The 27,998-nt window shown below is 52.8% G+C and overlaps 1 protein-coding gene across 1 annotated transcript in view; it reads right to left on the minus strand.

Annotated features, from left to right (window-relative positions):
- Positions 1-3,084: 3,084 nt before the first annotated feature.
- homeza (homeobox and leucine zipper encoding a) overlaps positions 3,085-27,998 on the minus strand; it is a 31,212-nt gene continuing 6,298 nt past the window's right edge. Inside the window, exon 2 of the mRNA XM_038775045.1 lies at positions 3,085-5,762. Within this exon, the coding sequence (XP_038630973.1) occupies positions 3,480-5,711 (2,232 nt within the window). The 5' untranslated portion in view covers positions 5,712-5,762 and the 3' untranslated portion in view covers positions 3,085-3,479. The remainder of the gene's footprint in view (positions 5,763-27,998) is intronic.

The raw sequence follows: 27,998 nt of genomic DNA on the forward strand, positions 1-27,998 counted from the left end.
CGGGATTTGAACCCGCCTCACTATTTTGGACACTAGTGCTGACTCTACGCAATGCTTTGTGCACCTTGTCTTTCCCCCCCTTCATGTTACGTCCATTTTCTCATGCCCTGCCCGCTTAGACTTAAAACTACCCATCGCACCAGAAACCGGCCTGCAAGGACATTCTCCCTGCTTATGTTCAGGTGCCACCCATTCAGCCTCTTTCATTCCCATCGTCTCCAAGGATGACACGGTAGCACAGTGGTTAGCACTGTTGCTTTACAGCGCCAGGGACCCAGGTTCGACTCCCGGCTTGGGTCACTGTCTGTGTGGAGTCGGCACGTTCTCCCCGTGTCTGTGTGGATTTCCTCCGGGTGCTCCGGTTTCCTCCCACAAGTCCCCGAAAGACGTGCTGTGAGGTGAATTGGACATTCTGAATTCTCCCTCTGTGACCCGGACAGGCTCCGGAATGTGGCGACTGGGGGATTCTCACAGTAACTTCATTGCAGTGTTAATGCCAGCCTGCTTGTGGCAATAAAGATTATTTTAAAAAGCCCGCTTGATTGCTCTTCCTTCCAAACATTCAAACCCTCCATCACCGATGTGGTCGCCTTGTGTACCCTCTTCAAGATGCACTGCAGTAATTTGCCAAGGTTCCTTAAGCAGCACCTTCCAAACCCACAACCAGTACCATCTAGAAGGACAAGAGCAGCAGATACCTGGGAACCCCACCACTTGGAGGTTCCCTTCCGAGTCACTCACCATCCTGACTTGGAAATATATCGGCCGTTCCTTCACTGTCACTGGGGCAAAATCCTGGAAGTCCTCCCTCACAGCACAGGGGGTGTACCTACACCTCAAGGACTGCAGCGGGTTCAAGAGGCAACTCACCACCACCTTCTGAAGGGTAACTAAGGATGGGCAATAAATGCTGGCCTAACCAGCAACGCCCCACATCCCAGAAATGAATTTTTAAAAACTGGATCTAATGTCCCAAAGCTCTCTATTCTGCACTAGTCAGGGGAGGCGGTAACATTGTTGTATTGTCACTGGACTAGTAATTCAGAGATCCCGGGTAATGCTCTGTGATACCAGGTTCAAATCCCACCAGGGATGGTGACATTTTAATTCAATAAAAATCTGGAATTAAAAGTCTAATGATGACCATCGAACCATTTTGCAAAGTCATTAAAACCCATCCACAGTTCACTAATGTCGATCAGGGAAGAAAATCTGCCATCCTTATCCAGTCTGGCTGACATGTGAGACCAGACCCACGCAGCGACGTGGCAAATAAAATGTGAGCTCTGGGAGTGTTTGATGGGGACAGTGTAGAGGGAGCTTTACTCTGTATCTAACCCCATGCTGTACCTGTCCTGGGAATGTTTGATGGGGACAGTGTAGAGGGAGCTTTACTCTGTATCTAACCCCGTGCTGTACCTGTCCTGGGAGTGTTTGATGGGGACAGTGTAGAGGGAGCTTTACTCTGTATCTAACCCCGTGCTGTACCTGTCCTGGGAGTGTTTGATGGGGACAGTGTAGAGGGAGCTTTACTCTGTATCTAACCCCGTGCTGTACCTGTCCTGGGAGTGTTTGATGGAGACAGTGTAGAGGGAGCTTTACTCTGTATCTAACCCCGTGCTGTACCTGTCCTGGGAGTGTTTGATGGGGACAGTGTAGAGGGAGCTTTACTCTGTATCTAACCCCATGCTGTACCTGTCCTGGGAGTGTTTGATGGGGACAGTGTAGAGGGAGCTTTACTCTGTATCTAACCCCGTGCTGTACCTGTCCTGGGAGTGTTTGATGGGGACAGTGTAGAGGGAGCTTTACTCTGTATCTAACCCCGTGCTGTACCTGTCCTGGGAGTGTTTGATGGGGACAGTGTAGAGGGAGCTTTACTCTGTATCTAACCCCGTGCTGTCCCTGTCCTGGGAGTGTTTGATGGGGAAACGTGGAAGGAGCTTTACTCTGTACCTAACAAAGTCCTCATTTTCCGGCCCTTTGGGCGTCCCCAAGTTGAATCACACTCCCTCTGCGGATCCTCTCCTGCCTCCGCAGAGCGCCCTGGTAAATCTCGCTCCCTGCGCCACGTGGTGCCAACAAGGTGCAGCTCCACCTTCAGTAAGGTGGACTCATTCTTCCCCTGTATCCTCCCCGTTGACGAATGGTCACACTCCAGGGGCCGCCGGGGTGGATGAGCTGGTCGGGTTGAGAGACCCCCCCTCCCCTCCCCTCCCCTCCCCTCCTACCCCCGCCGCCGAGTAAGAAAGAGACGCACAGTCAAAACGGGTTTATTTTTATAAAAGATTTTCTTTTCTTCGCTCTCTTGTATTTGGAAATCACAACACACGTCATCAGTCTGGATTATCGCTCGGATAAACCCGGCGCATAAACTGGCTCAGAGACACATTTTGGTCAGTCAATGTCAATGTCCTTTTGTTTTTCTCCTTTTCTCACTGTCTATTTTTTCTCAATCTGACGAAAAGTTCAACGAGAAGGAACAAACTTGGGGACGACAGGAAGCTACATCGGTTCGGCGTTCCGTCCTCTCGACGATGTAGAAGGTGCGGGTGGGGCGGGGGGTGGTGGGGGAGGGCGGATTTGGATTTTGGGGTAGCAGGTTGGAGAGGGACATTGTTTCCTTCGCTCTCCAGAGAGGGAGGAGAAGGAGGAGGGGAATGTGCCACCTTAGTTCGAGACTGATGCCTCCTCACTTCCCCCCCCTCCCCTTTGCCCACTCAGAGCATCTGATCTGCCGCCTTGTTGGCGGGAGGGTGCACTTGGCCCGGTTGGAGTAGGGTTGCCGTGGGAATTTTGTGACCTCCAACGCCAAGGTCGCCGATACTGGTTTCCCCCACCCCACTGCGTCTGTGGAGACGGACCTGTTCCTCCTGTACCCCTAAACTCCCCCACATCCCGAAGGTGCTGACTCCTGGGTGGAATATGGATTCCTCCAATACCAAACCACTTCCCTCCCCCACCCCCCAATCGACTTCAGAACGTACCGAACCCCTGCTGCACCTCACCTTGCAACCTCGCCCACCTGCACCTTCCCAACCCCACCCGCATGCATAATCCCCCCCCTGTCACCCTACCCCACCCACTTGCACCTTCCCTTCCCCAAACCCCACCAACACGCCACCACATCCTGCAGCCTGGATTGGCTAGCAGGAGGCAAAGACAAACTGAGGGCTGGATTGAACCCAGGCCCTGCCGCCACACGACCCCTCGGTCTAGGGCTCAGCTCTGACCTGGGCAATGTACAATGAAGATTAAATTGGATGGGAGGAGATGGGCAGCAATAAGTGGAATGGAAAGCTTCTGGATCCACCCCAACCCCTCCAATCCAAGAATGGGTAGATTTTACACCTCAAACCAGGTCAAGTTGATCTCAGATGGAGTTGACCTTTTTCCAGACCAGGAAGAATTTTTGCACCCCTCCCCCCCTCTCCCCGCCCCGGTCTCAACCATGTCCGCCCCTTGTTCCTGCCATCATGGGATTAAAGCGTCACTCTGATCACATGGCCCCCCACGTTGTCCACATTTCTTTCACCCAACCCCCCTCCGCTGTCCTCAGCCAGCCTGTCCTCCTCGGACCCCCCGTCCTCGCTTGCGGCCAGCGGCTCCGGGGGCCGGGATCCCCTCCCACTCCGCCGGAACCACTCGGCCACCTGCTGGGCGCTCATCCGGCTCTCCAGGCAGAGCCGGTACAGGTCGTCCTGCCTCAGGCGGCCGCCGTGCCGGCTCAGGTACTCCTCCAGGGGTCCGCAGTCCGTCCCGGGCCCAGGCTCTGGTTCAGCCCCGGGGGGCCCGGCCCCCAAGGCCGTCGAGCCACGGTGCACCCACTTGAGCTGCCCGTTCTTCAGGGCGTAGCGGGTGTCGCCGAACCATTGGATGATGTCGGCACGGGCCAGGGCCGTCTGCTCCACCAGCCTCGTATAGTCATCGCCCCCTGGCCATTGCGAGCGCAGGAAGAAGGCCTTCAGGACGGCAAGCTGCTCTTTGGTTTTCCTGGGCCGGCCTGGCGAGGGAGCCGAGGCCTGGGCACGGAAGGACGTCTCTGTGGTCATCGAGCTCCCGACGGCACAGTGGGCCGCCATCTCGGTGACGACTGAGCCCCCAGGCGGGCTTGGTGTCTTGCCCTCCTCCTCTTCTACTCCCCCGCCCTCAACCTCTGGTTTTCTTTGGCTCAAATCGATGCCCCCCACCTCCCGCTGGGCAGTTGGCACTGGTGAGACTTCACCCAAGCGGTGTAGAGTGTCCCCGCCAGCCTCATGGCCCCCCTCCCCTCGGGCAGGTCCATCCTCACTTTGGGCCAGGAGCCTGCCGCTGCACAGCCAGGACGGGCCCCCACCGCGGCGAAGCTGGAGATAGGAGGCGGGCAGTCCCCGCAGCTGGTAGCGGCTGTCACTGAACCACCGCTTGATCTCGGACTTGCCCAAGCCAGTGCGGGCCTGCAGCCTGCGCATCTCCGCCTCGTCCGGGTAACGATCCCGGGCGAAGCTGCTCTTCAGGGTGGCCAGCTGACCCTTGGTCTTCCGCCATCGCCTCTCACCAGCCGGCGTTGGGACCCTGGGTGGACAGCCCTGGACTTCAGGAGAGTCAGCTCCGTCGGGCGAGGTGCGGGCCTTCTTGAGGCCTCCGCATCCTTCAGGTTGCACTGAGATGCTGTCTTGGGCCTCCCCGCCAGACGAGGTCCGGGATTCAGTCGGGCCAGATGCGGGGACCAGGCCTCGCGGGTGGTCGGTGAGCAGGGCCAGTGGTGGCGGAATCGGCAGCTTCAGGGTGCCCGGTCTCTGCCACAACTTGTCCCGGGCCTCCCGCACCTCCTCGGGGGTCCAGCTGATGCCGTGCCGCAGCCTCTGCACAGCGAACCAGACCCTCACCCGCTCGGCCGACAGCCCCGCTGACACCCCGCAGCGGGCTAGCTCGTCCGGGCTTGGGTACGGGAAGCGGCTGAAGGCCTCGGCCAAGGGCCCCTCGGCGTCCACCTCGAGGCCGGTGCCCAGCTCCCGGGGGGCTGCTTTCTCGGCTGGGGACCCTGGCTGCTTGAGTGAGGAGGCCGGGATGGGCTCCTGGGTGGGGACAGGTCCAGCCTCCGCCTCCTCTCGGCCTTCTTCCTGCTCGCCATTCTCGTCCTCGCCTGTCAGGTCAATGTGCACAATGTCTGGTTTCCCCCCTTCCCCTTTCCTGCCCTCCTTGTGGCCCAGACCGGCGACAGAGACACCAGACAAACCGTGGCTGGGGCTGGGGTATCCTGGAGGTCCTAGGGCAGGGATTGGACCTCCAGACGGGACTAGTCCAAGGATGGGGCCTCCAGATAGGTCTAGGTTAGGGAAGGGGCCTCCGGACGGGCCGAGGCCAGGGATGGGGCACCCAGTCAAACCCAGTAGCCCATAGAGCTCCTGCAGCACCACGGTCGGGTGAGCCGAGTGCAGGTGTATATTGAAGGGCTGCAGCTGGTCGGTGTGGAAGCCGCAGATCTGGCAGTGGTAGCCCTCCGGCCCCTCCTCGTCATCGTCATCCTCGCCGCCGCCGTCGTCCTCCTCATCCTCAGTCATCCAGCGGCGGCTGCCGCCCAGCGCCCGCTCACGGTCCCGGATCCGGTCATACACCACCTCAGGGGCCCCAAGGGCTCGAGCCCAGGCCGCTTCCTCGCCCTCGGCCGGCTCCCGCTCCATCATTCTCCACTCGGTGGGGCAGGCCGCGCCGTACTTACGTTTGGCTGACATGCCCGCGGGTGGGGCGGGGTGTGGTGTCCGGTGGTTAGCGAAGCTGCATACCTGTGAGCCAAAACAGAGAGAGAGAGAGAGAGAGAGCAAGGGTCAAGGTGTGCGACTTGTGACAATAAGCTTCCCTCCTCCTGCACCCCGCTTCCACCCCTTCCAAACGATGCCTCGATTTTCAAATCCTCAACCTCGTATTCAGATCCCTTCTTACACCCCCAGCCTCCCCACCTCACCAATCCTGTCCAGAATCCTACCACCCTCTGTTACAATTCAAGAACAGAAAACTCTGGAAAACCTTTAGCAGGTCGGTGGAGAGAGAAACAGAGGTAACGTTTCGAGTCCCTCTGACTTATTCAGAGCTGAAGCGAGGGAGAAATGTGGCGGGTCTTATAGACCGTAAGGAGCAGAAGTAGGCCCATTCGGCCCATTGGGTCTGCCCTGCCTATTGAAGGAGATCCTTTAAAACAGAGATTAGGAGGAGTTTCTTCAGCCAGAGGGTGGTGAATCTGTGGAACTCTTTGCCGCAGAAGGCTGTGGAGGCCAAGTCACTGAGTGTCTTTAAGACAGAGATAGGATAGGTTAATAAGGGGATCAGAGGTTAGGGGAGAAAACAGGAGAATGGGGATGAGAAACATTTCAGCCATGATTGGCCGAATGGCCTAATTCTGCTCCCATGTCTTAGTCTTACAATCTTATGACTGATCTGATGTATTAAACCCCAAGTCCACTTATCCCAATAACCCTCGACTCCCTCACTGATTAAAAATCTGTCAATCTCAGCCTTAAGATAGCCTATCTCACTGTGCCTCAGCCTACGGGCAGCACGATTGCACAGTGGATAGCACTGCTGCCTCACAGCGCCAGGGACCCAGGTTTGATTCCAAACTTGGGTGACTGTGTGGTGTTTGCAAATTCTCCCCGTGTCTGTGTGAGTTTCCTGTGGATGTTCTGGTTTCCTCCCACAGTCCAAAGGTGTGCAGGTTAAGGTGGATTGGCCATGCTAAATTTCCCCTAGGTGGGGTTACAGGGATAAGGTGGGGGTATTGGGCCTAGGTAGGGTGCTCCTTCAGATGGCCGATGTTGACTCGATGGGCCAAAGTACTTCCTTCTGCACTGTAGGGATTCTATGAACATACTTAACGGCCCAGCCTCTCCAACCCTCGGCGGGAAAGAATTCCACACATTCCCCACCCTCCAAGAGAAGAAATTCCTCCTCATCTCTGTCTGAAATGGGGGGCGGCCCCCTTACTCTGAGATTCTGCCCTCTGGTCCCAGACTCTCCCACAAGAGGAAACATCCTCTCAGCATCGACCCTGTCGAGCCCCCTGAGAATCCTGTCTGTCTCAATAAGGTCGCCTCTCATTCTGCTAAACTCCAATGAGGACAGGCCCCAACCTACTCAACCTCGCCTCGCAAGGAAATCCCTCCCTACCCGGGATCAACCGAGTGAACCTTCTTGGGACCGCCTCCAATGCCGGGATATCGTCCCTTAGATAAGGGGAACAAACTGTTCACAGTATTCCAGGTGTGATCTAACAAGAGCCCTTGTATACTGCTGAAGAGGACGGAGGGGGGCTTCCAGTGGCAGCCAGGTGTGAGGGGTCGCACATTTGGTAGCTCCCGCTCAAAGCGGTTTTGTTGGTCCTTATCCCCGATTAACGGGCGGATATTTTCAAGGAAAACGGTGCAGGAATGGTGGAGGAAGAATGGATTCGTGGACCAGAAGTGGTTTTAGAAGAAAGGAGCTGTTGGAGCAAGAAACTTTTCCTGGGACACAGGGAAAGATGGCGGGGAGCAAGGGATCGGCCCGACCAGCCCAATGGTCAATGGAGCAGCAGGTGGACTTTCTGAATGAAAAGTTCAGCCAGCAGAGACGGGAAGCTCTGGAGGACCTGGCGAAGACGGCAGACCCGCTGGAAGCGGGGATCGATTGCGTGGAGCGGAGGCTGGAGACCCAAAGTCAGGCGATCCAGACGTTGGAGGAGACGGTGGGGGAACACGAGGAGCAGCTTTCTTCGTTGGCAGCCGAAATCGGGATATTGAGGGATAGAGAGAAGTGGCTCAAGGAGAGAGTGAGGATCTGGAGAACTGCTCCCAGAGACAGAATTGAAGATTGTGGGGTTGCCAGAGGGCACCAAGGGAGTGGACGCTGGCTCTTATGGAGCCATAATGCTGTAGAAGCTGATGGGGGAGGGGGTCTTCAACCCTCCCCTGGAGGTGGATCAGGCGCATAGGGCGCTGATGAGGAAGCCGCAGGCGAATGAGTCGCCGAAGGTGATGGTGGTGAGGTTACACCGATTCCTGGATAAGGAATGGACCTTGAGGTAGACAAGGAGATGTACCTGGGAGGGTAACGAGCTCCAGGTACACCAGGACCTGGGTGCGGAACTGGCCAAGAGGAGAGCGGGTTTAACCGGGTTAAGTCTGCCCTCTATAAGAGGGGGATGATGTTTGAGATGTTGTACCCGGCCCGCCTCTGGGTGACCCACAATGGTCGCGGGTATTAATTTGGATCACCGGAGGAGGCGATGGAGTTTGTGAGAGACAATGGACTGGCAGGAGAAAGAGGACATTGAACTGTGGAGGAGGGGTTTGGGGAGGTCGGTTCTCTCTGCCCCCCCACCCACCTTGCTGGGGTGTTTGGGGTTTTCTTTTTGTTTACTGTTATTGAGGAGAACGTTTTTTCACTCAGGGATATCTGATATCAGGGATAGCTGGGGTGTCGTATTGGGCGAGTGTTTTTCCCCCCTCTGTGTATATTCTCCTTTTTTCTCTTTCTTTCTTATTGTTATTGTTGCTTGCACGATGGGAGTGTGAGAGCGAGCAGGGCGGGGGGGGGGGGGGGGCAGAAAATCAGTGGGGGGTAGGATGTTAGGTGCCGTGGGCAGGGGCTGCCAGGCTAGCTGGGCGGGCTAGTTCACAGGAGCGCAGTGGAGGGTGTGCAGCTGATTAGTGGGGGTTGGGATTGTTGTTTCATTTGGGGGGGGGGGGGGAGAATAAAAATAATAATCTTTATTGTCACAAGTAGGCTGACATTAACACTGCAATGAAGTTACTGTGAAAAGCCCCCAGTCGCCACATTCCGGCGCCTGTCCGGGTCACAGAGGGAGAATTCAGGTTGTCCAAATTACCTAACAGCACGTCTTAGTACATTAGAACAGTACAGCACAGAACAGGCCCTTCGGCCCTCGATGTTGTGCCGAGCAATGATCACCCTACTGAAGCCAACGTATCCACCCTATACCAGTAACCCCCCCCAATTAACCTTATTTTTTAGGACACTAGGGGCAATTTTTATTACAGCCAATCCACCTAACCCGCACATCTTTGGACTGTGGGAGGAAACCGGACCACCCGGAAGAAACCCACGCACACACGGGGAGGACGTGCAGACTCCGCACAGACAGTGACCCAAGCCGGGAATCGAACCTGGGACCCTGGCGCTGTGAAGCCACAGTGCTGACCACTGTGCTAACCACAGGCATAATGGCAAGTGGGAAATTGGAGGGGATGCCGATGGTCCTGGTGAACGTTTATGCCCCAAATTGGGACGATGGTGAATTCATGAGGTGGGTGCTGGGGAGGATCCCGGACCTGGACTCACACCGGCTGATAATGGGGATTTCAATACGGTTATTGAGCCGAAATTGGATCGGTCGAGTCCGCGGTCGGGAATGGTATTGGCGAGGGAATTGAAAGGGTTTATGGAGCGTATGGACGGAGTGGACCCATGGAGGTTTGGTAGGCTGAGGGCGAAGGAATTTCCATTCTTCTCCCACGTGTATAGGTTGTACTCCCGGATCGATCACTTTGTGATGGACAGGACTTTGTTGGCGGTGGTGTATCGTCGGCTCAGAGAATTCGGTGATTGTGGTTTTGGACCACGCGCCGCATTGGGTTGACTGGAAAGTGGACGGGGGGGGGGGGGGGACTTGCAAGTGGGGAGGGGAAAGAGAGAGAGAGAGAAGGCGGGGGGGGGGGGGCAGTGCAGAGTGGAGGTTAGATGTGGGGGTTGTTAGCAGATGAGGAGGTTTGTGAGCGGGCGAGGGCTGCCATTCGGGGGTATGTGGAGCTGAATGACACGGGTGAGGTGTCGGCGGCCACACTATGGGAGGCGCTGAAGGCAGTGGTCGGGGGGGAGTTCATATCGAAACGGGCGCATAGGGACAAGATGAAGCGGGCTGAGATGGCGAGGCTGGTGGACAAGATCCTGCAGGTTGATGGGAGGTATTTGGAGGCCCCAGAGGCTGGGATGTTGAAAGAGCGGCAGAAACCCCAGATGGAGTTTGGACTGGTGTCTACGGGTGGGGCAGCTGAGGAACGCCAGTGGGACAGTCTATGATTATGGGGAAAAGGCGAGTAGGATGCTGGCACACCAACTGAGGAAGCAGGAGGCGGCGAGGGAGATCGGAAAGGTGAAGGATAGGAGGGGTAATCTGGATTTAGACCCGGTGGGGGTGAATGGGGTATTTGAGGACTTTTACAGGAGGCGATATGATTCGGATTCCCCGGCCGGGGTGGAGGGAATGAACATAAACATGGAACATAGAAAAATACAGCACAGAACAGGCCCTTGGCCCACAAAGTTGTGCCAAACCATTGTCCTAGATTATCATAGAATTTACAGTGCAGAAGGAGGCTATTCAGCCCATCGAGTCTGCACCGGCTCTTAGAAAGAGCAGCCTACCCAAGGTCAACACCTCCACCCCGTCCCCACAACCCAGTAACCCCACCTAACACTAAGGGCAATTTTGGACACTAAGGGCAATTTATCATGGCCAATCCACCTAACCTGCACATCTTTGGACTGTGGGAGGAAACCGGAGCACCCGGAGGAAACCCACGCACACACGGGGAGAACATGCAGACTCCGCACAGACAGTGACCCAAGCCGGAATCGAACCTGGGACCCTGGTCGAATGAGGCGTTTCTTAGACGGGTTGGAGTTCCCCAAGGTGTACAATGAGCCTCATTTGTTTGTACTTCGTTGGCTTTTTAATTTTCTCTCTTCCCTGATACTACTATAACCACATCTTGATTGCCTGTGTAAAATTCTACACGCAGGTACGACACCCGTAACTCAACGTTCAAACTGAAATATGCAATATAAAAATGTGAAAACCAATGAAATACATTTTAAAAATAGGAGCAGGAGGAGGCCCTTTGGGCCTGCTCTGCCATTCATTATGATCATGGCTGATCATCGAGGCTGCTGGTGGCGGCCACGGTGTGAGCGGTCGCACATTTGGCAGCTCCCGCTTGTGGCTGGTTTTTGCGGACCTTTTCCACATTCGGAGGGTGGATGTGTGCCTGAGGAAGGTGTAGGGCCGGCCAGAGGGACTCCACTGGTGCGACTGGTGGATGGATCCACGGACAAGAAGTGGGTCGAGAAGAAGGGAAGAGTTTTCTTCGTGCAAGAGAATTTTCGTGCACCACAGCTTAAGATGGCAGAGTGGAGCAGAGGCTGGAGTCCCAGGGCCAGGCCGTCCGGAAAGTGATGGGGATGGTGGGGGAGCACGAGGAGCAGTTGTCTCCGTTGGCCGCCGAGGTAGGAGTAATGCGGGAGACCTAGAAGCAGCTGTAGGAGAAGGTAGAACCGCTCCCAGAGGCAGAATTGTAGGGTCAACTGAAGGCATCGAGGGAGCAGAACCTACCACATATGTGGCTGGAATGTTGGTCAAGCTGATGGGAGAGGGGGCCTTTGACCAACCCCTGGAGGTGGACCGGGCACACAGGGCACTGATGAGGAGGCCGCAGGCGGACGAGCCGAGGGCAATGGTGGTGCATCTTCTTCGGTTCCTGGACAAGGAAAAGATTCTGAGGTGGCGAGGCAGACGAGGAGTTGCACCTGGAAGGAGGGGGCGAGCTTCGGGCGTACCAGGACCTGGGCCCCGACCTGGCGAAGAGGAGGGCCGGGTTTAACCAAGTGAAGGCTGCCCTCTTTAAAAAGGGGGTGAAGTTCGGGATGTTGTACCCAGGCTCGCCGAGAACATTAGAGCGCTAGTTATGAACACGTGGGGAGGCGATGGAGTTTGTGAGGGACAATGGACTGGCAGGAGGAGGAGGATATTGAACTGTGGAGGAGGGGTGTGGAGAGGAATTTGTTGTTGTTTCCTCCACCGCCCCCCCCCCCCCCCCCCCTCCCCAACCCGTTATTTTGGTAATCCCTGTATCTTTTGTTCTGTTGGTGGTTGGGGAACCTTTTGCCTCCGAGATGTTTCGATGCGATGTGGGATGAATGCACCTTTTGTGCTTTTGTGTTTTTATTCTCTTTTGTTTTTCCTTGTTGCACTGTTGGTTGCGAGGTGTGCAAGCGAGTGGGGGGGGGGGGAGTCAGTGAGGGGTAGGAGGTGTAGACCCCATGGGCGGGGGCTGGACGGGCTAGTTAACGAGAGCTGGAGGGGGTGGGGGGGGGGGGGGGGGGGAGAGCAGGTGGGTTTGTCAAATAGAGGGGGGTGGGGGTCATTGTTTTGTTCAGGGGAAGGGGGGAAGAGGGGGCTGCTGACGAAGGTGTTGTGGCCGTGACGTTATATGGCAGGGAGTGGTGGAGGTGGACATCCGGGGGTGGGCCTGGAGGGTCGTGTGGCACGGGCGGGAGGGCTGGCCTAAGAAGGGGTATGGTTGATCGGCAGGGGGTGGGGTACCCTCCAACCAAGCAGGTCACATGGAATGAACGTGAGGGGGCTGAATGGGCCAGTCAAACGGTCGCATGTTTTCCGAGGAGTTTGAAGGCGGATGTGGTATTTTTACAAGAAACATATTTGAAGATCCGGGGACCAGACAAGGCTAAGGGAAGGTTGGGTTTTCCATTCGGGGTTAGATATGAAGACACATGGAGTGGCGGTGCTGGTCAATGAGCGGTTTGGGGATCTATTCGTGGGGTGGGGCAGCTTCCCGAGCCTCGAGGTACTGGTGGAGGAGTACAAGTTGCCCAGCGGAAACGGGTTCCGGTACTTACAGGTGAAAAACTACGTGAGAAAACAAGTGTCGTCCTTTCCTGATCTGTCGCCCCCGGGTTTACATAGAACAATACAGCACAGAACAGGCCCTTCGGCCCTCGATGTTGTGCCGAGCAATGATCACCCTACTGAAGCCAACGTATCCACCCTATACCAGTAACCCAACAACCCCCCCCCCCCCCCCCATTAACCTTATTCTTTAGGACACTAAGGGCAATTTAGCATGATCAATCCACCTAACCCGCACATCTTTGGACTGTGGGAGGAAACCGGAGCACCCAGAGGAAACCCACGCACACACGGGGAGGACGTGCAGACTCCACACAGACAGTGACCCAGCCGGGAATCGAACCTGGGACCCTGGAGCTGTGAAGCATTTATGCTAACCACCATGCTACCCTACTGCCCAATTGCAGGATAAGGTGCTGTCGAAAACAGAGGTTGGTGAGGGCAGTGTGTCAGAAAGTATTAATGGATTGGGAGGGCGCCCAATTAGGAGTAGTTAAGCAGCAGCGGGAGGAGGAGCTGGGGGGGGGGGGGGGGGGGGGGGGGGGCGGGAGAGGGAAAGAGTTGGAGGCTGGGTTATGGTAGGAGGGTGAATGCGTCCTCATCGTGTGCCAGGCTGAGTCTCATTCAATTCAAGGTAGTCCACAGGGCACATATGATGGTGAACAGAATGAGTCAATTCTTTGAGGGGGCGGAGGATAGGTGTGGGCGGTGTGCAAGGAGGGGGGGTGGGGCGAACCACATACACATGTTTTTGGCCTGTCCGAAGCTGAAGGGATTTTGGCGGGGGTTCACTGACGTGATGTCGGAGGTACTGAGGTTGAAGGTTGTCCCGCGTCCAGAATTGGCAGCGTTTGGAGTGTCGGGAGTCCCGGGGGGGGGGGGGGGGGGGGGGGGAAAAGGAAGAGAGAGAGAGAGAGAGAGAGAGGCCGACGTCTGGCCTTTGCCTCTCTGGTAGCCCCGGAGATACTCGGAGCCACCAAAACTGGGGGGTGTGGGTGAACAACCTCGCGGATTTCATTCGGCTGGAGAAAATTAAGTTCGCCTTGAGGGGGTCAGTGGAAGGGTTTGCCCGGAGATGGAAAACCTTCATTGACTTATTCCAGGAATGTTCAGTCCGTAGGGAGTGTTGGGAGCGGGGGGTTCTGGGGTTAATAAGAAAAGGTAGAGGCAGAGAGGGTGGGGGGGACATGGTAGGGAGGGTGGGTTCTGATTGTTACTTATTTCGTTATGATGTAATCTCCTCTTTGATCTCTTTTTGATCATGGTTTTGGTTGTGTTTGATGTCTATTTATAAATGTCTTCATAAAAATATATATATTTTTTTAAATGGCTGATCATCAAGTTCAGTACCCTGATCCCACCTTCCTCCATATCCCTTGATCCCTTTAACCCCAAGAGTTACATCTAATTCCAACTTGAAATTACACAACGTTTTGGCCTCAACTACTTTGTGTGGTAGTGAATTCCACAGATTCACCGCTCTCTGGGTGAAGAAATTTCTCCTCACCTCAGTCCTAAAAGGTTCAGCCCTTATCCTCAAACTCTGACCCCTAGTTCTGAACTCCCCCACCAACGGAACATTCTTTCTGAATCTACCCTGTCTAATCCTGTTGGAATATTGTACGTTTCTATGAGATCCCCTCTCAGTCTTCTAAACTCCAATCAGTATAATCCTAACCGATTTACTCTCTCCCTCATATGACAGTCCCGCCATCCCTGGAATCGGCCTGGTAAATCTTCGCCGCACTCTCTCCACAGCAAGAACCTCTTTCCTCAGATAAAGACACCAAAACTGCTCACAATACTCCAGGTGTGGCCTCAGCAACGCCCTATACCATTGTAGCAAAACATCCCCATTCCTCCTACTCAAATCCTCTTGTTACGATGTCCAATGTACCATTTGAATTTTTTACTGCCTGCTGTACCTCCGTGCTTACTTTCAGCGACTGATGCACGAGGACATGAATTGGGTACTGTAAATTTTTTTTTTTTAATCTGCCTTCCAATAGCAAAGTGGATAGCTGGTTTGTACCAGCCTCCCCGGACAGGCGCCGGAAATGGCGACTAGGGGCTTTTCACAATAACTTCATTGAAGCCAACTCGTGACAATAAGCGATTTTCATTTCATTTCATTTTCAAGGCAGAACAAGGCCAGCTCGCTCAGTATCCACCTCTCTCAATTTACACCCTTTCAAATAATAATCTGCCTTCCGGGGCAGCAAGGTGGGTTAGCACTGCTGCCTCACGGCGCCAAGGTCCCAGGTTCGATCCCGGCTCTGGGTCACTGTCCGTGTGGAGTTTGCACATTCTCCCCGTGTTTGCGTGGGTTTCACCCCCACAACCCAAAAATGTGCAGGGTAGGTGGATTGGCCACGCTAAATTGGCCCTTAATTGGAAAAAAATGAATTGGGTACTCTAAATTTTTTAAAAAAAATAATCTTCCAATTTTTGCTACCAAAGTGGATAGCTGGTTTGTAAGGCAGAACAAGGCCAGCAGCAAGGGTTCAATTCCCTTACTGCCTTACCGGCAGGCGCTGGAATGTGGCAACTCGGGGCTTTCCACAGTAACTACATACTTGTGACAATAAAAGATGATTATTATTAACTTCACATTGATCGACGTTATACTGGATCTGCCAGGCATATGCCCACTCACTCAGCCTGCCCAAATCCCACTCAAGAATCTCTGCCCCCTCCTCACAGTTCACCCTCCCACCCAACTTTGGATCATCTGCAAATTTGGAAACGCTACATTTAATTTCCTCATCCAAATCATGAAGATATAATGTGAACAGTTGGGGTCCAGGCACAGATCCCTGCAGTACGCCACTAGTCACTGCCTGCCAATCGGGAAAAAAAACTATTGATTCCAACTGTTTGCTTCCTGTCTGCTAACCAGCTTTCTATCTGTCTCAACACACTGTCCACGATCCCATGCGCTTTAACTTTACATTACAATCTGCTATGTGAGACCTTGTAGAAAACCCCCTGAAAGTGTAAATAAACCATATCCACCGGTTTTCCCTGGTCAACATTACTAGTTACATCTTCAAAGAATTCCAGTAGATTTAATCAAGCATCATCTCCCTTTCGTAAATCCATGCTGACTTTGTCTGATTATACCACTGCTTTCCAAATGCTGTGCTACGAAATCCTTGACAATGGACTCTAGCAACTTCCCTACTACTGACGTTAGGCTCATTGGTCTATATCTCCCTGTTTTCTCCCTATCTCCCTTTCTGAATAGCGGGGTTATATTAGCTACCCTCCAATCTGTAGGAATCATTCCAGCGCCCAAAGAATTTTGGAAAATTATCACAAATAGATCATAGATTTATACCATTCGGCCCATTGAGTCTGCACCGGCCCTTGGAAAGAGCGCCCTACTTAAGCCCACACTTCCAGCCTATTCCCGTAACCCACCTAATATTTTGGACATTAAGGAACAATTTAACATGGCCAATCTCCCTGACCTGCACATCTTTGGACTGTGGGAGGAAATCGGAGCACCCGGAGGAAACTCACGCAGACACGGGGAGAACGTGCAGACAGTGTGGCCGAGGCCGGAATTGAACCCGGGACCCTGGAGCTGTGAGACAGCAGTGCTAACCACTGTGCAACCGTGCCGCTATGGATCTACTATTTCTAGGGATACTTCCTTAGGTTCTCTGCGATGAAGATTATCAGGCCCTGGAGATTTATCCACCTTCAATCCTATTAATTTCCCCCAAAACCATTTCTTTATTAATACTAATTTCCTTCAGCTCCTTACTAAAACTTCTGTTTCTCAGATCCTCCGGTACATTATTCATCATGTCTTCCTCTGTGAAGACAGAAGCAAAATATGAATTTAGTTCCTGAGCAATTTCTTTGTTCCCAGTTATGAAACCCCTGCTTCTGACTGTAAGGGGCCTACATTCGTTTTTATCAATCTTTTTCTCTTCACATACCGATGGAAACATTTACAGTCAATTTTTATATGTTCCCTGCTCACTTACTTTCATGTTGTTTCCCTTTCTTAATCAATCCCTTGGGTCTGCCTTTGCTGAATTTTAAACGGTTCCCAATCCTCAGGTCTATTGCTTTTTCTTGCTATCTTATATACCTCTTCTTTGAATCTAATACTATCCCTGATTTCCCTTGTAAGCCATGGTTTGGCCACGGTTCCCTTTCTCCTCTGGTTTAGCTCACTGGGCTAAATCGTTGGCTTTTAAAGCAGGCCAGCAGCACGGTTCGATTCCCGTACCAGCCTCCCCGGACAGGTGCCGGAATGTGGCGACTAGGGGCTTTTCACAGTAACTTCATTGAAGCCTACTCGTGACAATAAGCGATTTTCATTTTCTTGCGCCAAATAGGAAAAAACTTTTGGAGTTCACCTCTTGGTTCCTTGAACGGCTGCCATTGCCTGTCCACAGTCCTTCCTTTCAGTAATGTTTCCCAGTCCGTCATAGCCAGCTCATGCATCGTACCCTCATAGTTACCTTTATTAAAATTCAGAATCCTGGTCTCAGAATCAACTACCTCACTACTCTCCTTGATAAAGAATTCCAGCATATTATAGGCATACATCTTCAAAGGTTCTCTCATAACTAGATTGCTAACTAATCCCTTCTCATGGCACAACACCCAGTCCAAGATGGGCTGTTCCCTTGTTGGTTTCTCAATGCATTGGTCCAAAAAAAACATCCCGTACACACTCCAGAAATTCCTCCTCTATTGTACTGTGACTAATTTGGCTCACCCAATCTATATCGCAGATGTTCCCTTTAACACATGCATCTGATTTCCTGTCTAATACGATTCCTAACATTTTGGTAGTCTATGTACCACCGCAACAAATGTTATTTGCTCTGTGGTGTTTCTTAACTCAACCCGTACAGATTCCACATCATCTGTTCTAATATCTTTCCTCAATATTGCATCAATATTTTCCAATGCAACTCCACCACCTTTTCCTTTCTGTCTGTCCTTCCTAAAAACTGAATAGCCTTCAATGTTTAGTTCCCATCCTTGGTCACCTTGGAGCCATCTCTCCATAAACCCAACTGTACATACCCCTTTGCATAGTTGCATCTATTTGCGCAACTCACAGCTCCAGAGTCCCAGGTTCGATTCCCTGCTTGGGTCACCGTCTGTGCGGAGTCTGCACGTTCTCCCTGTGTCTACGTGGGTTTATAGAATTTACAGTGCAGAAGGAGGCCATTCGGCCCATCGAGTCTGCACCGGCTCTTGGAAAGAGCACCCTACCCAAAATCAACACCTCCACCCTATCCCCATAACCCAGTAACCCCACCCAACACTAAGGGCAATTTTGGACACTAAGGGCAATTTATCATGTCCAATCCACCTAACCTGCAGATCTTTGGACTGTGGGAGGAAACCGGAGCACCCGGAGGAAACCCACGCACACACGGGGAGGATGTGCAGACTCCACACAGACAGTGACCCAAGCCGGAATCGAACCTGGGAGCCTGGAGCTGTGAAGCAGTTGTGCTATCCACAATGCTACCGTCCTGCCGGGTGCTCCGGTTTCCTCCCACAGTCCAAAGATGTGCAGGTTAGGTTAGGTGGATTGGCCATGATAAATTGCCCTTAGTGTCCAAAAAGGTTTGGTGGGGTTACAGGGATGGGGGTGGAGGCTTAAGTGGGTCAGTGCAGACTCGATGGGCCGAATGGCCTCCTTGTGCACTGTAAATTCTATGATTTCATTTCGAATTCTCCGAGCATTCAGGGATAATACCTTAAGGGTAGTTCTTTGAACATTCCTTGCCCGGTCCCTACTATTTTGTAGTGTCATTATCTGATACTGGCCCTTGGTATCTCTTCCCATCACTTTTCGTATTCCCCTTGCTGTGTTTTTCTCTTGTTCTTGATACCCCCTGCTCTGAATCCTTACATAGGTTCCCATTCCCCTGCCATATTAGTTTAAACCCTCCCCTACCGCTCTAGCAAGTACACCCCCAGGGACATCAGTCCCGATCCTGCCCAGGTGTAACCCTTCCAGATCCCACCTCCCCAGAAATGGTTCCAATGCCCCAGGAATCTGAAACCCTCCCCCTCACCATCTCTTCCTCTGATATATTCTGCTATTTCTACTCTGACTAGCACGTGGCACTGGTAGTAATCCTGAGATCATTACCTTTGAGGTCCGACTTCACAACTTTCTTCCTAACTCCCTATATTCTGCTTTCAGGTCTGCATCTGGTTTTTTTAACCTTTGTTGTCTGTACGAATGTGTACCATGACCACTGGCTGCTCTCCCTCCCCCCCCAGAATGTCCTGTACCTTCTCTGAGACATCCTGGACCCTAGCAGCAGGGAGGCAACACACCATCCTGAAGTCTCATTTGCGGCCACAGAAACACCCATCTATTCCCCTTACAATTGAATCCCCTGTAATTATTGCATTCCCACACTTTTTACTCTTCCCCTCTGCAGCAGAACCAACAGTGGTGCAAGTTGTATACCTGTTTTGCAGGGGAATGGCTATTAGGGATTCCTAAACTGCTTGACTAGCTCTTTTGCTCTGCCTGGTGGTCACCCATTCGACTGCCAGCCTGTGGAATCTGAGCCAGCAGTGTGACCACTTCTCTACATGCACTATCCACGATACTCTCCCCCTCACGGATCCTCCAGTGTCCCCAGCTGCCGTTCCAGCTTCCAGAACCTTCCAGGGGATGCAGCTGGAGATACTTCCTGCACACATGCTGGTCCTGGGGACTGGAAACCTTCCTAGTCTCCCACATGGAGCAAGAAGAGCAGATGACAGTTTGGAGATCTGCTGACAAACGTCTTACCCATTAAATTTAATTTATCCTTTTTAAAAAATAAATTTAGAGTACCCAATTCATTTTTTTCTCCAATTAAGGGACAATTTAGCATGGCCAATCCACCTAGCCTGCACATCTTTGGGTTGTGGGGGTGAAACCCACGCAAACACGGGGAGAATGTGCAAACTCCACATGGACAGTGACCCAGAGCCGGGATCGAACTTGGGTCCTCGGCCCCATAAGGCAGCAGTGCTAACCACTGCGCCACCGTGCTGCCCTAAATGTATCCTATTAATATCAATGCATATTAATTAGTCTAAATTAATATTAACTAGGACCTTTCTTCTCTGTTCCTTGTTATAGTATACCTGTACTTGCTTTGATTAGCTGAGACATAAGAGTAGGGAGGTTATGCTGGAACTGTATAAAATGTTGAAAATGAAATGAAATGAAAATCGCTTATTGTCACAAGTAGGCTTCAATGAAGTTACTGTGAAAAGCCCCTAGTCGCCACATTCCGGCGCCTGTTCGGGGAGGCTGGTACGGGAATTGAACCGTGCTGCTGGCGTGCCTGGGTCTGCTTTAAAAGCCAGTGATTTAGCCCAGTGTGCTAAACCAGCCCCTTGGTTGGGCCACACTATAGTATTGTGTGCAGTTCTGGCATCCACATTACAGGAGAGATGTGATAGCACTGGGAAGGGTGCAGAGGAGATTTACCAGAACATTATCTGGGCTGAAGAGTTTTCAGTGGTTAGCACGGTTCCTTCACAGCGCCAGGGTCCCAGGTTCGATTCCCGGCTTGGGTCACTGTCTGTGTGGAGTCTGCACGTTCTCCCCGTGTCTGCGTGGGTTTCCTCCGGGTGCTCCGGTTTCCTCCCACAAGTCCCGAAAGACGTGCTGTTGGTGAATTGGACATTCTGAATTCTCCCTCTGTGACCCGGACAGGCGCCGGAATGTGGCGACTGGGGGATTCTCACAGTAACTTAATTGCAGAGTTAATGCCAGCCTACTTGTGACAATAAAGGTTATTATTATTAAGAGGGATTGTTTTCCTTGGAGCAGAGCAGGCTGAGGGGGAGCATGATTGAGATGTATAAAATTATGAGAGGCATGGATAAGAGTAGACAGGAAGAAACCTTTCCCCTTGGTGGAGGGATCAGTGACCAGGGGTTTAGATTTAAGGTAAGGGGCAGGAGGTTTAGAGGGAATGTGAGGGGAAACCTTTTTACCCAGAGGGTGGTGGGAGTCTGGAACTCACTACCTGAAAGGGGTGGTGGAGGCGGAGACCCTCATAACATTTAAGAAGTATTTAGATGGGCATTTACGACCCCAGGGCACACAAGGACTATGGGCAAGTGTTGGAAATGGGATTAGAATAGTTAGGTGGTAGTTTTTGACCGGCGCAAATGGGCCGAAGGGCCTTTTCTGCGCTGTCCGATTATCTGGCTCTAAAGGAGGAGTAACGATGTGAGATAGACGGAGAGCGAAAGGGAAAGAGTGGGACAGGCAAAGAGCGAAAGAGACAAGATGGAACACAAATGCAAAAAGGGAGAGGGAAAGAGAACAAAGAAAGGAAAAAGATAGAGCACGGGGTGGGGGTGTGAGAGAGAGAGAGAGAGAGGGAAGGAGAGAGATAGATAGTGCCAAATCAATAGAGGCAGCAAGGCATAAAATCGGCCAGCGTTCGGGGACGGGAGGGGAGGGGAGAGGGTGGGCGTCCCTCAGGAGTCAACCTCGCAATCAAAGACTGAAGCATCTACTATCTTCCAACCAAGTCAAGCAGCCCCTCAGAGTGGGGGAGGTGAGGGTGGGAGGGGTGGAGCGGGGGAGGGGGGGGTGACTTGCTGGACACAAGCTGACCGTGTTTTCCTTTGTTAGCATTTCTCATCTTTTGACAGAGCAGGGGTGGGGGTGGGGAGGTTTATTTACAAGCCCCCACCCTCAAAAGCTTGCTGGGTGGCAGTAGGGTAACATTTCAACAGAAAACGCTCCCTCTCTCTCTTCCAAACGCTCTAAGCCACCGTGACCCCCCCCCCTTCCCCCAGCCTTTTGTTCTCTCTCTCCCAACTCTATCACTCTCCTCACCCTTAATCTTTGTTTCTCCCTCCTGCTGTCTCTCTCTCTCTCAATCTTCTCCACCCACCCCCACTCTCTCCGCTTCCTCCCACCACTCTCTCCTTCCTACTCACTCACTCCCTCTTCCGCTCCCACACCCTCCCTACTTCATGCACACACTCCTCCTTACTCGCTCTGGCAGGGGAGCGAGATATGGGTGGGGGATTGTGACGAGCAGAGTGGGCTATTCAAGAGAGGTTTGGGGGCTGGAGGTGGTGGGGGGGGGGGGGGGGAGGAGGAGGAAGAGTGGGGGCAGAGGGGAAAGAGTGAGAGAGAGCGAATGAGAAAGAGGGATGAAGAGGGTGATAGAGGAATGGGGGATGAGGAGTAGACAAGCAAGAGGGGGCAAGTGAGAGGAGGTCAGGGAGAGTGAGGACGGCAGGGAGGAACAGGGCGAGAGAGAGAAGGTAGAGGATGAGAGACACAGGGAATGGGCAGCGAGGGGGGCTGGGGGAGTGATGAGAGATGAGGGGGTGGGAGAGAGAGAGGAAGGTCAGTGTCGGAGCAGGGAGAGTCAGAAAAGGGAGAGGTGAGGGGGAGTGCAAAGGAGGGAGGGTAGGAGTGCTAGAGGTCGAGAGGGGAGAGAAGGGGATGAGAAAGAGGCAGACAAACAGATCTGGAGAGTGGGGATATTGAGGGCGAAGAGAGACAGAGAAAGGAAGGGAAAGACAGAGAGGTGGGAAACTGCCACCCATCAGGCTTTCTCATATAAATTCATCTGGATGGCGGACGCCAAGGAAGGAATGAGAGAATTAAGAGCCTGAAGAACAGGAGCACATTCAGCATTCGATAGCAGGCTCCCAGTTCTGTCTGCACACATGGGCCTCTCAGACGCAGCAGGGAACGGGGCAGGAGTCAAAGTTCAGGGGGGCAGGGTGCGGGGCAGTGGGAGAGAGGAGTATGTTCAAGGCCCAGACAGACAGACGGGTTTTTGTAATCTGTGAGGAAATGGAGGATTATGGGATAAGGGCGGGGAAGTGGAGTTGAGGATTATCACATCGGATCGAACGCAATCTCATTGAAATGGGTAGGGCAGACTGACCCTCCAAGCCCTCTTCCACCCCCCCCCCCCCACAATCTCTCGGCAGCAACCTATCTCACACCCAACTCCCACCGAGAGTCGGGACTCTCCACTGGCGAACGTGCTCCACGGGCACCATTCCACCGCCCAGCACCTCACGACCAAAGGCAGGAGGCCATTTGTCACAGTGCAAGCGCAATGGGAGTGGGAGGGTGAGACCCGCTGAATGGAAAAGAGTCGCAAAAGAGAAAAAAAACCAGCTCCAACCAGTGAACACTTGGGCCAATAAAGCCGAGAGGGAGACGGCAAGAGGTTTCCATGAACGTTGCGGGAACCAGGCACAAGGCACGGAAAATAGGAGGAGTAGGCCACCTGGCCCATCGCTCCTGCTCCGCCATTGAATATGACCACGGCTGATCCTCTATCTGAACGCCCACACTCCTGCTCTCTCCCCGTGACATCTTTAAAGTCTTTTCCTTCTCAAATCTATTCAGTGACTTGGCCTCCACGGCCTCTCTTGAGGTCGAGAGTTCCACAGGTTCACTGCCCTCAGAGTGTAGAGGATTCTCCTCATCTTTGCCCTGGATGCTGAATACAGGGTTAAAGGCAGGATTCTTGGCAGTGTGGAGGAACAGAGGGATTTTGGGGGTCCACGTAGATAGATCCCTCAAAGTTGCCACCCAGGTTGATAGGGTTGTTAAGAAGGCGCATGGAGGGCATCACGGTTGCACAGTGGTTAGCACTGCTGCATCACGGTGCCCCGGTCCCAGGTTCAATCCTGGCTCTGGGTCACTGTCCGTGTGGAGTTTGCACATTCTCCCCGTGTTTGCGTGGGTTTCGCCACCACACCCAAAAAGATATGAGGGTAGGTGGATTGGCCACGCTAAATTACCCCTTAATTGGAAAAAATGAATTGGGTACTCTAAATTTATTTTTTTTTTAAAAGAAGGCATATGGTGTGTGGGCTTTCATTAACAGGGGGATTGAGTTTCACAGCCGCGAGGTTTTGCGACAGATTTACAAAACCCTGGTTAGACCACACTTGGAATATTGTGTCCAGTTCTGGTCGCCTCATTACAGGAAGGATGTGGATGCTTTGGAGAGGGTGCAGAGGAGATTTACCAGGATGCTGCCTGGACTGGAGGGCATGTCTCATGGAGAAAGGTTGAGTGAGCTAGGACTTTTCACACTGGAGCGAAGAAGGGAGGTGACTTGATAGAGGTGTACAAGGTGATGAGAGGCATGGATAGAGTCGATAGCCAGAGACTTTTCCCCAGGGCGGAAATGGCTGTCACGAGGGGACATAATTTTCAGGTGATTGGAGGAAGGGTATAGGGGAGATGTCAGAGGTCGGTTCTTTACACAGAGAGTGGTGGGTGTGTGGAATGCACTGCCAGCAGAGGTGGTGGAGTCAGAGTCATTGGGAACATTTAAGTGACTCTTGGACAGGCACATGGACAGCAGTAAATTGAAGGGGTGTAGGTTAGGTTGATCTTAGATTAGGATAAATGGTCAGCACAACATCGTGGGCTGAAGGGCCTGTACTGTGCTGTACTGTTCTATGTTCTATGTACCCTGTATCCTGACATGGTGACCCCCTCCTCCCCCCTCCCCCTTGTTCAAGAACCGCCCCAGCCAGTGCAAATAATATCCCGGCATCCAGTCTGTCTGGCCCTGTAAGAATTTTATACGTCTCAATGAGATCCATCTCTCATTCTTCTAAACTCCAGTCAACACAAGGCCCAGTCGACCCAATCTCTCCCCGTACGGCAATCCTGCCGTCCCAGGAGCCTGTCTGCTGAACCTTCGGTGCGCCGTGCGCCGTGCGCCGCCCCCCCCCCCCCCCCCACCCCCCCCCCATGGCAAGTATGTCGTTTCCTGGGCACCGAGACTGCACACTGTACTCAAAAAGGCACTGCTGCAGCAAGACATCCTTGCTCCTGTATGCAGATCCTCTGGCACTGAAGGCCAATATACCATTTGTCGTCCTACCTGCTTGCTGGACCTGCATGCTTGCTTTCAGCAACTGGTGCAGCAGAACACTAGGGTCCCCCCCCCCCCTGTACGTCAACCTTTCCCAACCTACCACCATTTAAGTAATACTTTACCCGGCAGCACGATGGCGCAGTGGGTTAGCCCTGCGGCCTCACGGCGCCGAGGTCCCAGGTTCGATCCCGGCTCTGGGTCACTGTCCGTGTGGAGTTTGCACATCCTCCCCGTGTTTGCGTGGGTTTCGCCCCCCACAACCCAAAGATGTGCAGGGTAGGTGGATTGGCCAGGATAAATTGCCCCTTAAATTGAAAAAATGAATTAGGTACACTAAATTTTTTTATTTTTTTTTTAAAAGTACGGTAATACTTTGCCATTAGTAGTTTTCCCAGCAAAGCAACACGCTCATCCACGACACCGCATCTGGCACGTATTTGCTCACTCACTCAACTTGCCCAAATCGTCTTGAAGTGTCTTTACATCCTCACCACTCACATTCCCACCTAGTTTTGTGTCGTCAGCACACTTGTAAACGTTACATTTGGTTCTCTCGTCCAAACTTTTGGTATAAATTGTAATTTAAAACAAGGTGGGGAATTTTAAAATCGATGTGCTGACATCTATTCCGAACACAAAGTGCCCTCTACAATTGACCTGGTACATCCTCTGCAAGCAGCCCCCCCCCAACCCACAACTGCCTGCCCCTCTGCTGCTGCTTTTTTTTGCTGCCAGATGTCCTTGGAGAGGGACTTTATCTGCCAACTTTTTTTCCAATTAAGAGGCAATTTAGCGTGGCCAATCCACCAACCCTCCACATCTTTGAGTTGCGGCGGTGAGACCCACAAAGACACAGGGAGAATGTGCAAACTCCACACGGACAGTGACCTGTGGTCGGGAACAAACCTGCGTCCTCGGCACCATGAGGCAGCAGTGCTAACCACTGCATCACCATTCTTCCAACATAATTGCGACCCTCTGTGCCCGGAGGGCTCAGCAAGGGACTGGGGTGTGTTATTGACCTCCTCTAGATTGTGCCTCTAGATCTAACGGGGGTTAGATACAGAGTAAAGCTCCCTCTACGCTGTCGCCATCAAACACTCCCAGGACAGGTACAGCACGGGGTTAGATACAGAGTAAAGCTCCCTCTACACTGTCGCCATCAAACACTCCCAGGACAGGTACAGCACGGGGTTAGATACAGAGTAAAGCTCCCTCTACACTGTCCCCATCAAACACTCCCAGGACAGGTACAGCATGGGTTAGATACAGAGTAAAGCTCCCTCTACACTGTCCCCATCAAACACTCCCAGGACAGGTATAGCACAGGGTTAGATACAGAGTAAAGCTCCCTCTACACTGTCCCCATCAAACACTCCCAGGACAGGTACAGCACGGTGTTAGATACAGAGTAAAGCTCCCTCTACACTGTCCCCATCAAACACTCCCCGGACAGGTACAGCACGGGGTTAGATACAGAGTAAAGCTCCCTCTACACTGTCCCCATCAAACACTTCCAGGACAGGTACAGCACGGGGTTAGATACAGAGTAAAGCTCCCTCTACACTGTCCCCATCAAACACTCCCAGGACAGGTACAGCACGGGGTTAGATGCACAGTAAAGCTCCCTCGACACAGGCCCCATCAAATACCCCCAGGACAGGTACAGCACGGGGTTAGATACAGAGTAAAGCTCCCTCTACACTGTCCCCATCAAACACTCCCAGGACAGGTACAGCACGGGGTTAGATACAGAGTAAAGCTCCCTCTACACTGTCTCCATCAAACACTCCCAGGACAGGTACAGCACTGGGTTAGATACAGAGTAAAGCTCCCTCTACACTGTCCCCATCAAACACTCCCAGGACAGGTACAGCATGGGGTTAGATACAGAGTAAAGCTCCCTCTACACTGTCCCCATCAAACACTCCCAGGACAGGTACAGCACGGGGTTAGATACAGAGTAAAGCTCCCTCTACACTGTCCCCATCAAACACTCCCAGGACAGGTACAGCACGGGGTTAGATACAGAGTAAAGCTCCCTCTACACTGTCCCCATCAAACACTCCCAGGACAGGTACAGCACGGGGTTAGATACAGAGTAAAGCTCCCTCTACACTGTCCCCATCAAACACTCCCAGGACAGGTACAGCACGGGGTTAGATACAGAGTAAAGCTCCCTCTACACTGTCCCCATCAAACACTCCCAGGACAGGTACAGCACGGGGTTAGATACAGAGTAAAGCTCCCTCTACACTGTCCCCATCAAACACTCCCAGGACAGGTACAGCACGGGGTTAGATACAGAGTAAAGCTCCCTCTACACTGTCCCCATCAAACACTCCCAGGACAGGTACAGCACGGGGTTAGATACAGAGTAAAGCTCCCTCTACACTGTCCCCATCAAACACTCCCAGGACAGGTACAGCACGGGGTTAGATACAGAGTAAAGCTCCCTCTACACTGTCCCCATCAAACACTCCCAGGACAGGTACAGCACGGGGTTAGATACAGAGTAAAGCTCCCTCTACACTGTCCCCATCAAACACTCCCAGGACAGGTACAGCACGGGTTAGATACAGAGTAAAGCTCCCTCTACACTGTCCCCATCAAACACTCCCAGGACAGGTATAGCACGGGGTTAGATACAGAGTAAAGCTCCCTCTACACTGTCCCCATCAAACACTCCCAGGACAGGTACAGCACGGGGTTAGATACAGAGTAAAGCTCCCTCTACACTGTCCCCATCAAACACTCCCAGGACAGGTACAGCACGGGGTTAGATACAGAGTAAAGCTCCCTCTACACTGTCCCCATCAAACACTCCCAGGACAGGTACAGCACGGGGTTAGATACAGAGTAAAGCTCCCTCTACACTGTCCCCATCAAACACTCCCAGGACAGGTACAGCACGGGGTTAGATACAGAGTAAAGCTCCCTCTACACTGTCCCCATCAAACACTCCCAGGACAGGTACAGCACGGGGTTAGATACAGAGTAAAGCTCCCTCTACACTGTCCCCATCAAACACTCCCAGGACAGGTACAGCACGGGGTTAGATACAGAGTAAAGCTCCCTCTACACTGTCCCCATCAAACACTCCCAGGACAGGTACAGCACGGGGTTAGATACAGAGTAAAGCTCCCTCTACACTGTCCCCATCAAACACCCCAGGACAGGTACAGCACGGGGTTAGATACAGAGTAAAGCTCCCTCTACACTGTCCCCATCAAACACTCCCAGGACAGGTACAGCACGGGGTTAGATACAGAGTAAAGCTCCCTCTACACTGTCCCCATCAAACACTCCCAGGACAGGTACAGCACGGGGTTAGATACAGAGTAAAGCTCCCTCTACACTGTCCCCATCAAACACACCCAGGACAGGTACAGCATGGGGTTAGATACAGAGTAAAGCTCCCTCTACACTGT

The sequence above is a fragment of the Scyliorhinus canicula genome, chromosome 17 (assembly GCF_902713615.1).
Source record: "Scyliorhinus canicula chromosome 17, sScyCan1.1, whole genome shotgun sequence".
Classification (NCBI taxonomy): domain Eukaryota; kingdom Metazoa; phylum Chordata; class Chondrichthyes; order Carcharhiniformes; family Scyliorhinidae; genus Scyliorhinus; species Scyliorhinus canicula.